This window comes from Myiozetetes cayanensis, unplaced genomic scaffold, assembly GCF_022539395.1.
Source record: "Myiozetetes cayanensis isolate MyiCay16 unplaced genomic scaffold, myiCay2020 scf2-11, whole genome shotgun sequence".
Classification (NCBI taxonomy): domain Eukaryota; kingdom Metazoa; phylum Chordata; class Aves; order Passeriformes; family Tyrannidae; genus Myiozetetes; species Myiozetetes cayanensis.
In genome coordinates, this window is record NW_026087411.1 from 56,495,173 (window position 1) to 56,511,793 (window position 16,621).

A 16,621-nucleotide genomic window follows, 5' to 3' on the forward strand; every position below is an offset into this window, starting at 1 on the left:
CTTATTTAACTGTAACCACACTGAAAATTCGCAACTTTGCAATTCCAGTTCTTACAGAACTCAAGTGTTACGTATAGTAAGTTAGAAGATTAAAAATATAAAATTTATTCTCACTGAGTGTTCCCAAGGAAGTTACACTACAACACACAGTGGGTCACTCGTAATTCTTCTACTATTCTTTGCTGATCATCAGGCTGCAATGTTCTTCTAACAGGCATCCTCACACTAGTACAACAGACATATCTTTGTTTAAGTCCCACTTTTCACTATAAAAGCAACTTCCATTCCCCAGCTGTCATGTAGCTGAAACGCAGGACACAGGATGTCAGAGCGGGACCAGAGTACTATGCTGCAAGAAGGTGATCACTGGCCTTTCCAGAAGACACGTGTTACCGATACCCTTCAAAAAACACCATTTTCCTTTACCAGAGCCTTCTAGAACTACTACAACTATTTTGTGCCCCAATATGGGGCACACTCTAACCAAATATCTGACACCTTATATGCTGGATTAAATGAATTTGAATGATCCACTTACATTCTTATACTCACTTCCAATCAAAGAAAACAGCAAGTCTTGACTCAGTTTAGTTTCTAAGAGGTTTAGCAGTGGCAAGCTTACTGAGACTAGCAAAGGGCCACACAAGGAAGAGTACATCTACATTTCAGCATTAAAATCCAGGAACTCCTACCTATCTGCAAACATTTTTAGCTTCTACAGAATCACCAGGCCTTGCCTGCATCCTAACCTCTGAACACCATTACAGAAACACAAACATTATTGTTAGATCAACATGAGGACAGATACCTTTTCTGTGCTATTTTTCAAGAGGAAAGCCTAGCTTTCCTTAACACCCACCGCCTGCCAACACACCCCCACTCTAAAGCCATACCTGCATGCCTGCTAGAGCCTGTTGAGCCAGCTTCATGCTCTTGGATTCCAGAGCCAGTTGAAGAGGAAGAAGACACTTCTCCCTGAGGAAAATAAAATTAAAAAAAAAAAAAAAAAAAAAAGACAGAGAGAGAAAAATGAAACTAAAAGTGGTATTCAAGTAACATTCCAGAAAGGCTGTATCACTTTCAGTAAGATCACACTTGCATAAAGTAATCAAAGATAATTTCACAACTCTGTGAAAAGCTGGCATGTTTCTTCACACACTGTTAAGAATGGTCTTTCAATTGAAATTTCACAAAACACAACTGTTAGCCCTCTGTGTGCATGCATGAATGTGCAAAGCATAAAGATGGCATTGATTCACAACTCACTAGTGCTCTTGCAACTCAGTGTGTTGAACATTACACTTCAGTCACTTACCTTCTGTTTAATATTCAAGTTTCCAGAAAACTGGTTTCATAATCCATCTTCTATTAACTGAGTTTTAGTCTATGGCCTGCTCTACAGTACAGTGCACCCTGTTGTGTTAGCTCCCTCCAACTATAAATGGTGCAGACAAAAGTAAATCGACATTAATGAGTTCAGTTTTCACCTGAATTAGCATGTGCTATAACTATGACTTAGCTGTATTTTGATTATAGAATAACAAAATTTTAATATTAAAATAAATTATTAATTAGGATATTATTTTAGATGTTTTTGACTCAGTGCTCAGATACTAAATTTATTTAATTTGGTGACCAAATCAAACACTGCCTGGAACTGTGACTTCTCTCTTTACTCCTCGCTTTTTATCAGAAAAGGGCTGCAGCATCTGCTAAACATGTAGTAACCACAAACCCTTTAAGCAAATCCTGCTAGTTGGCAGGAAACTCATTCCTGATCAGAGATACTCAGCCTATGTCCAACTGCAGCTCCCTGAAGATTTGCACTTCATTAGATTACATATCATAACAAGAATCTGTACATATAGTCTATTTTTCACATTTGTGTAGACATATTTGCTTATGGCAAACTATTTGTGCCAGCCCTTAAGAGTCTCAGTACTCCAAGTGTCTGCACTGAAGTTGTCTCAGGGGAAGTTTAGGTTGGATATTAGAAAAGATTCTTCACCCAGAAGGTGGTTGGGCACTGGAACAGGCTCACTCAGGGAAGTGGTCACAGCACTAAGCCTGACAGAGTCCAAGAAGCATTTGGACAATACTCTTGGGCACATGATGTGACTCTTGGGGATGGTCCCGTGAAGAGTCAGGAGCTGGACTTGATGATCCTTGTGGGTCCCTTCCAACTTGGCATATTCTGTGATTGTACCCCAAGGAGCCCTTTTGGAATCACATTAATTTCCTCTCCATGAAGACAATTGTGTGCAAGGTAAGAAGAAAACAATTAGTTGAGTCTCTTCTTACCCAACTGGAAATTCTTCCTTCATAACTAGCTAAGGAGAAATCCTAGACTAGAGCAATAATGATTACTGGAGTTTCAGAGTCATTGTCAAAGCTACCTAAAGTCATGCACAGTCTGCCCATAACCTACTAACCTCACTCCAAAACAGGAAGTCCACAACCTGAACTTTCTTTTTAAAAACATTTAAATGGAGATTACCAAACACCGGTCATTTCACCTTTGGGGAACCCATCTTGTAACTCTTTCAGTGGATCGTGGATTGCAGAGGGACTGATTTTCCATTCCAAAAACCAACTCTATTTTCATTTAGTTCAGGTATTATTCCTTTCTCTCCACCTTTCCCCAAAAAAACCACAAATTAAAAGCTACCCTAAGGGGCACAAATCTGCTATTTGTTCTTTGAAATGCAACCCCTTCCTTTAATGATAAATTAAAGACTTGAAAGTCACAAGCATGACTCAGTTAAGCAATATAGCAAGCTTCTGTATTTGGAAAAGATTTCTGAGAATCTGCAGGTCTAAATTTTTACCTTCTTCACAGGTTATGGGAACTTGTAAAAGGCCATTTGGCATAACACTATTGGAATCTTTTTAAAGAAACATGAATACTAAAGAACTTGAAGCAGACTACATGTCTGTATACCTTAAAATAGATTTTTAACTAAAAGGTAACCATTTGCTCCATGAGATATTCTGAGAAACAGGCAGGCACAAAGCCCAAATTTTGCAGAAGCTCCTTTCTTCAATGTTTCTGGAATCAATTTAACTAGAAGGACTCTTGAAACCTGTGAGCTTAGCATCCAAAACAGCTTGAACTACATAACATCTAGGAAATATTTCCTGTAAGAGTGTCATACAACCCAAATCTGCTGAAACTGCCAAAACATCTACTCCAGAGTTCAGACACCAATCCTCTAGCCAGTATAGAGTTGGCTACCATCTATGTATCTAATGCCAACTTTGCTTGGACCTGGAAACATATATAGCCTGCAGGTAAACTGTGATAGCAAGGTGCCACAGCAATACATCTCTAATCCACAAAGCACCTTTAAGTGCTAACTTTTGCACTGTGACTTTGACATATTTCCTCTTTTAAAGACGTTTTCACTATCACCCTGTGGGAGAGAACTCACACTTGAAATTAGTAGATCAACAGATGCCAAAACAGGGTACCTTTGCATTAACCAGTACTCAATCATCCAGACACAGACAGGAAAAAAAAATCACAATAGTGTATATACTAACTGCAGGGATGCTAAAAACATGATTATTTAGACCTTCATCTCTTAAGGGTTGAACACCACATTGCTTTTAGACTTTCTACAGATTGATGCAACAGCATATAAACATTTTGGGCATTATTAATACAGAATAAACTTATTCTCACATTAAAGTGGATGGAGACTGGAAGGAGAGGGGAAAAAGAAGGCAAAAGTTACTGGAGTGGATCCAGTTCAGTTTCGTTATAATGAAGACAGGTGGGAGCTCCTACGGCTTATGTGTAGCTACCCTGCACATCAGCATGTTGCCTACCATCTGTCATCACATACTGCAATGAGCAGAGAACAATGAGAGCCTTGAGATATGTCCCAAAATGAAGAAGAAAAAATGATAAACAGGAGAATGGAAATTAGAACAGATTCAATTAGCTGAACTTCCCATCCTTGCTAAAAATGTTTAACTGAAAATCTAATTAAGGTTGCTGTAGACTGTGTTCCCACTGTATTCTTGGAGAAAATGAATTGCCATTATGACATTTCCTGTTTTTGTTACACACTCAGTCAATTAAACCTTTAGCATTTCCATGATATAAAACACCTGCAGAGATACCTTGCAATGTTTGATTAGCTTGAGCACCTTCTACACTTCAGTTTAACCTGCTATTTAAAGGCATCATTGGATAGCAAGAGAACACAGGAGGACATGGTAGATAATCCTCAGGAAGAATAGGAGAAAATGACTTAAATTCAGTCAGTCCCTTCTAAGGTCTACCATTAAAAAACTGGATTGAATAAGGATGCACAAGAGAGAATGTAGACCAGAATTTGGTCTCAGAGAGCAATAAAGTAAAGGACTGAGGTTTCCTCTTATACCTTACAGCCCTTTTATAATTCAACCCTGTTTTGAGTGGTTCCACACTATGGGATCCCATTGCTTACTGCACTGTCTGATGTTCTGTGCTGTTAAGTTACAATTCATTCAGCTTTTGTAATGCGACACATGTAAGATATTCTACATAAGTGAAGTTCTCAGATTAAGCTGGTGCACAACAGTATACTTCAAAACACATTTAAGAATGTTTTCCCTTTACATAAGGTACAGAAACTAGTTGCACACTGGAACTCTTAAGTTGCACGCAGGTATGGACATACATACACATGCAGTTTTAGGCACAAAGGCCAACTTAACCCTGAATGAGATGAGTTGAGTACAAAATAGAGGGAGGGTGAAAGGAAGGGGGAACCTTTGACTTAGAGAAGGGGAAGCTATCTGCCCAGGGTCAGGCAAAAAGCTCAGAGACAGAACCAAGTGCGTAATCCAAGATCAGGCTGTGCTTCCTGAGTTACCTCACTCCGTGACTTGTCAACTACGCTAACTGCAGAATGAATCATGAGAAGAAATAAATAATAAATAGCCTTTATATTCAGCACGCTAGGTTACAATGACCTTTCTAATTGTCTGCGTTTGCTGTGGCTCATCAACCTACCACTTTCCCTGCAGGTCTGGAACAAGAGGTGCTATGACATGTCAGCCAAAACAGACTGCCAAAAAGGTCAGAGAAAGACAGATTACTATTGTAAGGAGAGAGATCAATTGTAGTGAAGAAAGCCTTTAGTGAGAAGAGAATAATGGCGCATTAATTCATTCTCATGATAAAAACTGTAATGAAGATAGGACATGGCCCAATCTTAACTCCTTCTTGTTAGTGCCCGAAACACAGTCTCACAACCTACTTTCTGCCCCTTGACTTAGGGAAAGGGGCACTATAAATGAGGCATTTTTCCCTTCATGCAAATGGTGATAACCATATTATTTTTAATCCCATTTCTGAAAATTAAAGATTAAAAATAAGACATCTCTCTGCATTATCTTCCTGCTGAAAGCAAAATGCAGAACTCCGGGGCCTAATCAGCATGCAATTTGCATTCCATAGAGCAATTCACAACCCCGTCAAAGAACAGATAAGAATTTGATTCGCTGCTGCTGCAATTTTCTGATACACTGTTTGTTAGGCGGGATAACAGTCACAGCCAGAGTAAAATCTATGATTGAATAGAGCTTCTCCATTTTGGCTGCTTAAGATGAACAGAGTAGCAGAGTGTAACATGATTAGCCTCACTTACTCAAAAAGAGAGTTCGCCCATGAAGAAAAAATAAATGGTAGGGATGAATTCTCAGAATTCTGGAGGTACCCATAGCTGTTACTCTTAAATAAACCAAACAGAAGCAAACACTACCATTGCACAAAAGGGAGTGATTTAATTTACGTAAAACAAATTCCAGTGCTGTATATATGAACACACATACATATAGAAGTAGAAACTTACTGTGCTAGCTTAGAGAACACTGATAGAAGATTCCACCAACAACTTTATGGTTTATAACAGACATACTTAAAACCTGGAGGAGGAACAGGAAATAAATATATCCTTTTTCGAGCAACAGCTCTTCAAGAAGAAGGGAAATTTTAGGTCCTTGCTCACATTCTAGAGAAATGATTGATTTTATCTACTAGGCAAATATGACAAGAGTACAAAGAGTATTAAAGTCAAGCTCAGAGAGAGGTTTGGAGTCCACAGTGTATAAATATAGGGCAAGTTCTCCTGCCTCCACAATGCAGGAAGTCAAACCAGATGACTGCAACAGACCGCTCCAGCACTAAAATTTGTGCCTCTATGCAAGTACGAGTTTGTCATTAATACTTAACCCTATTGCTCTAGTAGGTCTCTAAAAGACAAAATCTGAAGACTTCCAGTTAGAACCCTCCTTTTCAAGAAAAAAACCCAAACCAATAACAAAGTATCTTTATGATGCTGTACCATTACAAGATGATCATGCACATTAGACAACTTGTTGCAGTGCTACATAAGAATGAACAAGTATTCAGCATTGCAGTTTACAGGTTCTGAAAAAAAAAACCAAAATCAGCAGTTGGGGGACTGTTGTCATACTATGTAGATAAAAATGCTTACTTGCTTCATCAGAGCCAGGATTTTACTCCAGTTACTCAAAATCATAGAGACATGTTTCTCATGTCAAGAGATTTGCCTCTCACATAATCAGGTGAGGTTCCACATTTACTAATAACTAAAATATCATTTCTAGCTGAAAGCATTTTCATTTTTCTGTCTCACCACTTGTATCTTATTTTTTTTTTTTTAATCTCATTCGTTTCCTCCCTACAGAGTACAAAACTTTTTGCTTTTATCCAGTTACAATGGAAGGCTTCTTTTCATCTGACTTGAGGTTAACTCTCCTTTCCATATCCGATTCTCTCACCTCAGCTGCTGACATCAGCTCTCTCTTGGAGTTCCCTCCAAGTCAGTATTTAATTTTTCCTTCCTCTTTGTTTTACATATTCCCTCTTCCCTTCAATCTATTTGCTTTTCATACCCAGACACAAAGTAATCATTCAACACTTAAACAAACCTACCTTTGGAGGGAAGTATATGAGTTGCTTATCAGAGGATGTTTAATGACACAGAGAAAAAGAAGTGAAGAATAATGCCTAAACGTAATTTCATACAGTTTCTTAGCTAGAATTTTAATAATTTTTTTCAACCTGGAATATTGAATGAGACTGCAGTTTAAAACTGCTTGCTATTAAAAAGTGAGATAATGGTATTTCTAATCTTCTTTACTTACATACTTTCCAAGATAAATGGATTTGCCATTACAGAAGAAGCACAGCTCTACTTATGGAAAAGCAAACATGAGCAATTTAATCTTCCAACCTCATGCAGCCAAGACCACAAAATTCATGCCATTGTAATTAAGTAGCTCAGCACACTCACTCAGCTGGAGAGCACTTCTAAGGTCATTTGCTTCCTTGGTATACTGGCTAATAACATCTTGATTTCAACACAAAGTTCCTAGATAGGAGCCTGACAGTGTTGTCAAGATGAAAACAAAACAGAACAAAACAAAAAAATATAAGCACATGGTGTACCTTTACTTGAGAGGAGAGGAAGAGAGACAACAAAAGATTCTACACAATATTAAATGGGTAAGGCCAAAACAATAATCAGATGCTGCCAGTCTCCAAAGCTCCCCTCTCTCTGACACATTATCATCACTCTCCCTCTACATTATCATCACATCCACCCTTACAGACTTTTGCCCTTTGTGCACAAGGTATCACAGTAACTCTTCTCCTAAGGAATCTGATGACATGTAAACTTTAGAATATCTTAATTATATAGCAACCTGTATCCTTCAGGTGATTTTCTTGATTACAACTTGAAGATGAGGTGAGAAGCCGAGTATTCATCCTTAGTGTACACCTCCTGCCCTTAAGTAGAGGACATACAGGACTTGTTCAGCATACAATTTTTAAAGCTTATCAAACTAGTCCATGAAATTCTCTTCCCCCTACTTGGTAAGCCTGGAAAGGAAGCTAAGGATTTTTCCATGAAAATAACAAACAAAGTGTCTTATGAAAATTAAACTTCCAGCAGGAGAAGTTTTACAATGTTAGGACTAGGTAGAACTGAGGGAACAGAAAAGAGACATAGAGGTACTAGAGCATAGAGAACGTGCAAATTACCTTATTTTCTCCATTACACTTGTATGGCTACAGTGAGTTACAGAAGTTTGATGAAGAAATGGGAGAATGAGATCCATTTCTGGTCATTACTGGTTACATTTTGAATATCAATGCTGCAATCTGCAATGCCATTCAACTTTCACAGCAGTTCAATGCTAAATCTTGACAGACCTAAGGCATGGTTGTTAAAAATATCCCACCTTTGCAATGTATTATGTAATTTTATACTCACTGCACCTCAGCATATTCAATTTCTTAAGCAAACAAACATTCAAGGAAATGAAAGGCAGTGAATTTCCTGCAGGTTTGTTACTTTTCATGGAATGTAAATAAAAGAAATGTCAGAAACAACTTATTATTCCCACTAACCCTTTCATTTTCAAAACAAAGAAAAGTCATGCCTTGCACAGCATCACACAAAGACCACAGCAGAGTAAAGCATTATTTAGTAGGAAAGCAGTCCTTTCAGTTTCCGTGCCACTTTTCTTCCATCTCCTGGTTCCTGCCCGCCCTCAACAATATTTCACTCTCTAAGGCAAATATCAACAGTCTCATGATGTTCTCATTTTCTTCTCCTCTGCAAGCACTAAAAGGAATCAAATGTTTAAAGCACAGACACACACTGCTATCCCATTATCATCCTTAGACCCTAAGGTCAATATTTCAGTTGCATTTGTTGTTAGAAGTTAGACAAATAGCTAAAACTACAGTTGCCCTCATCCTTGGCCCCACTCAGATGCTCTCCACTCCCACACGGCCAGCTCCAATGAGGAAAACCAACTCTAGCCCAGCCAAGACCAGTACAAGGTGGACTTTTGTCACAAATGTAGAATGAATTTTCAGAAGAAACTATAAAAGAAACAAAGACCCAAGATAGTGGTGAATATTAAGGTTCACTACCACAAAGAATATCAGGAAGGGCAGAAAGTTAGTTTCAGAAACAGCAAGCACTGCCCTTAAAAAACAAACAAACAAACCAACCAACCAAACCAAAAATACAACAACAAAACTAAACAAAAAAAGTCACAACAAACCCACAAGTAAGTGTAGCAGAAATCATGCACTGTTTTCCATGACAACACTAAACCTTGCCTTGCTTGATACATTCATGAGTCAATAACCCTGGCTAGCAGGTTTTTAGGGACTTCTATATCTAGAGGCCTTCGAACACTTTTGAAATCTTGTGTTGACAGCAAGAGTTCAGACATGCACTATAGAAACTGACCCTATACATCCCTTTCCTCTTCAGCTGTGCTGTCTTTTGGGTCCCAGAGCAGATGTAAAGTTTTGCAGAGATTATGTACCTGCCCATCAGAAGGGCGACTTACATATCCCAGACTAAACATGCAGATTGATCCAAATACTACATTACACAGTGCCACATTGCCTTTCTAAACACTGATCTCCTCCCCTCACCTACTCCTGAACATTAGAACTGGGTTTGCAACATTTTAAATCAAGACCAGTACCTATACATCATTCAAAACACCAAATGAGTTACATAAATGCCCCCAAAAGTCTGGATTAAGACTGTAAACTGCCAATGCAAGAGATGAAGCTCAACAATCCACTCTGCAACTAGAACCTCTTCTTGGTCACATGCCTGCCAGGGAATTCATAATCCACTTGCTGAATGCCAGACAGAGAGTGGTTGAGCAGCAGGAGTCACATATCCAACAGTCACATCCAGGAGGAAAGCATAGGAGCACTTAATGCCAGGTGGTTGTGAGAGCAAGAGCTGGAAACAAAGTGTTTTAAAAAAGCAAAAGAGTAAAACAGAGAGAGATATGCTAAAGTCACCCTCCAGAGACAGCCATTCCTCCTCTCACATTCATTATTTCTGGTTAGGGATCTGCTATATATATATATATCTATCTTTTCTCTCCCAGAAGAAAGAAACCAACAGAAAGTATGATCAAAATTAAGAGATGGGAAAATACAGAAATGATGAAATCATAAACATTTCCTCACAATGGAGAAGCCAAAACACATCCCAAGACTCAAGATTCTTTAAGTGGATGAATTACCTGCGAAGGTAAGTGGATTGGACGTCTCAATAGCATTGGTTGTTTGGTGATGTTCTCACCACAATTATTGCTTTCATTATTTGTTGAGCACATGCAACGAGATATTTCAGAGTTCAGCTAAATTTAAGACGTAATGTCTGTTCCTGATAGGTCTTCATCACACTGGCTTACTGAAGTTCCCAAACTGCCCTCAAAAACTAGTACCAAGACGACTACTACTGGGACACAAATAGAAGAGATAGAACTGGATGTAAGCTGGTTATTACAGAGGACCCTGCTCATCACTGACTTCTGACTTCCCAGTTATAATATCCAGAAGTACTGGTAATTTTTAAAAGGCCAATGTGAAATACAAGTGGAATTCAAGTGAGCCTTTCTGGTACAGTACATGATGTAATTTGCATTCCTTCTGAAAAGAAGCTCCCTCAGAAGTCCCATCTACCTCCTCTTAGCAGCACCAAGTCTGTGCTGATAAAAAGCCACTAAGTTTTACATAGCCTATAAGGCATGACTTAACTTCATAAAGCATTCCAAGCAACTCTGCTAAACCCAAGTTTTTTGAAAGTGGTATGTGACTGGCAAGTGCTGTCTAGCCTCTTATTTTATTCTCTGATAGGGTGATAATTCTCATGAGTATTAAACTGCTCTGATCAAACATTCTTTTTCAAAGCTTGTTTTTTGTGTCTGTTCAGTTACCTGTAATAGGTCATATTTCAGTCTCTAAAAACACAGTAGAGGACCTGGCTGGGGATCAGCCAAGAAGAGAGGCTTATTCAGTGTATATTGTTGGCCTTAGGGAAGAATTTGTCATCTTGAAAATACTGAAGTAAACAGAGCCCAACTTAGTAGCAAACAACTGTTTGCTGGCAGACAACTCTTAAGCTATTTTCTGTGTGATCAATTCACCAGTTAAAACACGAGCACATCAATTCCTTTTATCTAACTCATGATTGAAGTCATCCATCCAGACTCCTTAAGGACTTAGTACATATTCAATCGTTACAACTCCTGTTCAGAGAAAAATATCATCATACTATGCAGTTAATAAGAGACCAGTTACCAATAGGTTATGTGACTCTCCCTTCTGAAGAATTCCCAGAACATCTACAACAAAGCCTTGAACCGACTTCAAGTCATTTCCATCTTGATCCACTTTAATCTTCATTACTCTCTCAAACCTTGCCCAATACTCTGATCATAAGCTGAAAGTCCCAAAAAGTCAAACATACTCCTATCTCAAGGCAGAGCTGACAAGACTCTGAGGGAAACTCTGTACTTGTTGGAGATTTGTATTTCTTTAGGAAGTGAGACATTTAAATAATGCCCCTCATTAGATTTAATATGCAAGGTCATTAAGTGGGATTTGGATTCATAAGACCAATTAACATCAAGGGAAGTGGAACAGCAAAATAGTCTCATTTAGCTCCCTAAAGATATACCCAACAGATCTCTATCAAACTAATTAAAGAATGACATTCCAGGTTGAATGTCCAGTCACTGAGATTCCCTTGGGGCAAAAATACTCCAGGTGCTCCCAAACATAGCAGGTCTGAACTATCTAAACTGCTACCAGACAAGTGCCAGAAACGGTTCCCATACAAATGCTACAGCCCCTAATTAATTGCACAGAGAACTATAATGTGGTCTGCCTAATGTTCAGTAACAGAGGTCCAATACAAGAGAGGAAACCATGGATGGATCAGGAGCAAGCCAGAACACAGAATCTACCTCAACACTATTGTGGAAACAAGTATGTAGCTGACATATGTTAAAAACCCTTGAACTAAAATGGGTCACAGGCTGAGGAAATGCAAAAAGACACCAGGTCGTCCCCAATCTCACACTAGGGTCACGATCTTACAAGAAAACATTATGAAGAACCTCTACTCATCTGGAACTGGGGTGTCAAAAGCAGTAAATGGTTTTTCTTATTATAAATCAAAAAAAGTGAGTATACAGTTTACACACTCTCATTTTTGAAACCAGTCTTCATTCTTCAGTTTTAGAAGGAAAAGAACTTAAGCATGGTCATAGACAACCTGTTAAATGTCAATAACATCAGTACAACTCACTAGTGGAAGCCAAACACTGCTCTGTGGAGAAACAGAACAATACTGACTGGAATACTTATTTCATTTACTATTTTTGAAACCAAGTCAGTATCTATCTCAACTGGATGTGGCAGCTCATCAATCTGTTCTCCATTCCTATGCAGTATGAATGTGCCCTAGATCAAGAACTTTCCCAAATACCCTGTAGAGAAGTGCTGATGTCCTTTCTTTATATCCATTGTATTCTAAGGACACCCCAAATTTTATTACTAAGCAGGCTGGAACATCCTCCCCCCCCATAAAGTACTCAAAATTCAGCTCATAAATACATTTTTTCCTGAACTATTTGCCACACTGCCTTTAACACTTTCAGTATGTTGTCACTATGGAGCTCAGATCTGAGTTGTGGACTAGGGTTAATTACTGGAAAGATTAGTTCTAGTATTATGGAATATTCTACAACACATTCCCATGCTCTGTTACTACACTCAAAAATAATATAGCAGAAAGTTTGAAGTGCAGACTCAGATTCCAAGTGGATGAGCTCCAGAGGCTGACCTGTATTACAGCAGGTGATACAACCTGCACCTGATATAAGTCGAAAGCAGGAAAGAGGCATGGTCAGGATGTCTCCATCCTGTATCCTGGCTGTATTTCTGATTGTAGCTGCCACAATACTTTCAAAGCTATTCTTTTGCAGTGTTAGGACCCAAGCCATCAGAGTGCTGCTCTTTCACAAATACCAAGCAAAGAAAACTTTTTATCTAATTTGCACACCATGCAGGTGAACTCCAGCCCAAGATGTGGCTCAGTGTGCTGATGTGGAGCCTGGTGCCTCTTGTTATCAAAGAGGGAAGAGTCAGTTCAGCAACAGCTCCCACACTGTCTGAGGCTGTGTGGCAGAGACTTACCAAGGGCCCCACAACAAAAGCTTCTATTCAAATTCTCCTGTGTACCTTTTATTTTTGCAAAACATTCAGTAATAATGAGTGCATTGTTACTGACAAGTCTAACGTTAAGAGTTTCCTTCATCATAGCTACACCTGTGAAGGTATTAGCTTCATTTAAAACGATTAGGATTTACAGTGGAAAAAACGCCCCAACTAAACAAATACATCATTAAGAAGACTGGAGGAAGAAGAGAAAAAGTAGACATATCTGTAAAGAGGTAGTAGGCAAGTGAAAAAGGAAGTAGTGTGGTAACAGCTAGTTAACTAATTCACAGGGAAAGACAACAGCACTTAAAAACAGAGAGACCATAAAGATAGCGGCTGATAAAAGGGAAGATGAAGAGCCAAGTGTTCTCCAGCCACAGTGACAAGTAAACCTAATTCTAATGAAGCTACGGGGAATTAGTCATCCAGCTGTTTCCAGTCTGTGCTGGAGATGCATGTGTCTGGCATTGGTTACGTCAGACCTGTGCTACATCCATCTCCCACTTCATTGAGGCCTTTTGTGGACTGCAGCTGATAGGATTTTAGAGTGGCAAAAGAACTGCTCTTATACCTTCCCTATTTGGTGGCTGCTTTACTGAGAGTAATATTGTGGTAAACAAATGGCACCTCTGTCAGCAGCTCAGAACAGATATCTAGAAGAACTACAGGACAGGCCACATATCCAGCAAGACTCCTACATATCCTTTTATAAAAACTCAATCATCTCTGACTAAAGTACTTCTGAATAAGATGGGGTACCTTTGCATCTGACCGACTTCAATCAGTTTCTTCCATGGATTTGTTGAGGTGATTTTTGCACTCACGCAATTTTTTAGCATCCATTACATTCTTTAATAAGGCAAGCCTAAGTATTTCACATCTGAATGATTAGGCTGTGTGAAACAGCGTCCTTCTGTTTTAAGCAGTATGCTTGCTAGTTCCTTTTGATGATTCCCAATGGTTCTGTCAGAAGTGAAAATGAATAATTTTGCTTATCCACTGACTCCATAACAATCAGAATTTCCAAAATGAGATCTTTTATAGGTGTACAAATGCAGGCAGGAAGAAGGAAGAAGGCTTACTCAAGATAATCTAGTAGGTTAAATGAAGAATTAGGCATAGAAACTGCATTATTTTAGTTTTTAGTCAGTGTCCTAGCTATATGATAATTTTTCAGTTTCCAGAATTTTTATTTTCAGTAAACAAAAACTGATTTAGATTGAAAAGAAAACAAAGACACTCAGAAGGCTGGGAAACATTATCATTTATACCGAAAGCTGTAATTCAGAAGGAAAACTCTTAAACCGAAAGGTTTCGAACCAGTGTCACCACTACACATACCCATTTTAACACATTTCATTCATGGCCACAGGCCAAGGAATCATCAGCAAGTTATCCACTACTATCAGCATAGATACGTATATCTACAAACTAAAGAAATCACAAAGATTCAGCCCCCTCCCCTGTCCACCTCACTTTTAATTCAATTTTTTGCTTCAATTTTACAAATAACGACAGCTCCACAGGATTCAACATTAAATGTCCTTACCTTAGCTGATATGGAGGTATCTTGATAGCAGCATCAGGAGAATCCAAGGTTTCTGTATAATCAAAAGAAACAATAGGGCTTTTGAAAGAAACTTCTGAGTTCAACCACAGTAATACATCTGGCTACAATCTCTGAACTAACGATCCTAAAGTTTACACCTACTTCAGCTGACAAAACAACAATCACTGCTGCTCCAAGTCTACAAAGCTTTGCAGAAATCTGTCAGGTGCCTGGGTGCCCAATGAGAAGGCATCGAGTACCATCTTTTCCACTTTCACATATCAGCACTTCGGCAGCACAGATACTAAAACTGGAACAGTATTTGGGATATTTGCATGGCTGCTGTGCAAGAGTAACACACAATTAATGAAGCAATCCATGGAACATCAAGATGAAAGGCCAGTAATAAGACAGCAACAGGTATGAATTATCACAGAATGCTGTAGCTATGTATGGATGAAAAATAAAAATTTAAAGTAATTGAAAGTATCACAGTTACGATGATGTAAGTTAGAGGTCTTGCTGACGAGTGCTGACGAGTGCTCCAGGTTCTTAGCGTCAAAAAAACACTTCAAGACACAAACAATCTTGTAAAATGGATGGATGCTAAAATGTACCTAAGCTTGTATTCCCTTAAAAAATGAACTCTTTATACTGATCATTATTTCCATTATATAGCAAGGATAAAAGAGCTCATGGAATCCAGTAAAACAAAACCCCTAGCTTTTAAAATAGATTCCCGAACATAAACCGGCAGTAAAAACTATGCCGGACGGTTTTTTACGATGATTTAGGGGAACGAGGGAGCCTTTTAAGAAAAAGACAGCCCCTTCGAAACTGACAGGGAAACTGACAGCTACTGATACCCGTATCTGCCTGGGAAGCGCCACGAAACAGATCCAGGAGGTGGGGAGGGCGAAGGACGCGGATACTCTCCGGGACCGGCAGCAGGTGCCACGGCCTCTTCCAGCAGCGCGGAGCTCCCGGGCATTTCGAAGAGCCCGAGGCGCTCCTGTCGCTCCCCGCCCGCCGGAGGCTCAGCAGCCAGCGCGGAACAAGTTTGCTGAGGTCTCCCTGCCCCCGCCGTTACAAAACCCCTCCATCGGCGGCTCCTGCCCCGCTGCGCTCCCCGCGGCAGCCCGGCCGCGCCCCCCGCGTACACCGTACCGATGGCCCAGGTGCAGCTCTCCTTGATGGCCCTGTGCTTGCTCCCCGACGCCTCCTTCTGCAGCTTTCGCAGGATTTCTTCCATCTTGCCTCCCTCGGGATCTTCGCCTAGCCGCGGGGGAAGAGAAGCAGGCGGCGAGCAGGAGGAGCAGGAGGAGGGCGATGCGGGCGGCAGAGCGGTGCCGGGGCTGCCCCCGCCGCAGCAGTGCCTACGCGGGAGCGGAGCGCGGCATCCCGCTGCCGCCCCGCCGCCGCTGATGAATCACGCCGAGCTCCATGGCGGGGACACGTCAGTTGTTGCCGCTGCGGAGTCCCTCCTCTTCCTCCTCCTCCTCCTCCTCTCCCACCCCGGGCAGGCCCCGGTGGCGCAGCGGGGCTGGGGCCAGGCTTGGCCCTGCCCGCGGGAGCGCAGAGACTCCCTTCCCTGCGGGGGTGCGGAGAACCCTCGGGGTAGGGCCGGCGCCGCCGGAGCCGGACCCTGCGGCGGCAGCAGCAGCCCCGCGGGAGGCGAGCGGCGCGGGCAGGCCGGGTCGCCATGGCGACCGGCGGCGCGGGGAGCCGGCAGCCCGGCCTGTCCGCCCCCGGGCAGCGGGAGGGGCGCGCTGGGAGCCGCCTGCGCCTCGGCCTCCCCGAATCCAACGGGGCACTCGCGGGGTCGGGCGGGCGGGGGGTGCTGCTCTCGGTGCCGCCCCGCCACCCTGCTGCTGAGCGCGGCCCGGGACTGCAGGGCACGATTGCCGCTCCCCAGCCCTGCCAGCCCGGCGCTCCGCTCCCGGCAGCGCTGCCGCAGCGCAATCCCTCCGGCCCGCAGCGTCCTGCGGAGCCGC

At 41.2% G+C, this 16,621-nt stretch overlaps 1 protein-coding gene across 3 annotated transcripts in view; it reads right to left on the minus strand.

The window, feature by feature from the left end:
- Positions 1 to 16,163, minus strand: part of ARFGEF3 (ARFGEF family member 3) — an 88,315-nt gene extending 72,152 nt beyond the window's left edge. Inside the window, exons 1-3 of one of the 3 annotated variants that reach the window (XM_050314403.1) lie at positions 15,795 to 16,163; positions 14,628 to 14,679; positions 894 to 975 (exon numbers count right to left, since the gene is read on the minus strand). In XM_050314403.1, the coding sequence (XP_050170360.1) occupies positions 894 to 975; positions 14,628 to 14,679; positions 15,795 to 15,879 (219 nt within the window). In that variant the 5' untranslated portion in view covers positions 15,880 to 16,163. The remainder of the gene's footprint in view (positions 1 to 893; positions 976 to 14,627; positions 14,680 to 15,794) is intronic. The other 2 variants (XM_050314401.1, XM_050314402.1) reach the window with 2 other exon arrangements.
- Positions 16,164 to 16,621: the final 458 nt, after the last annotated feature.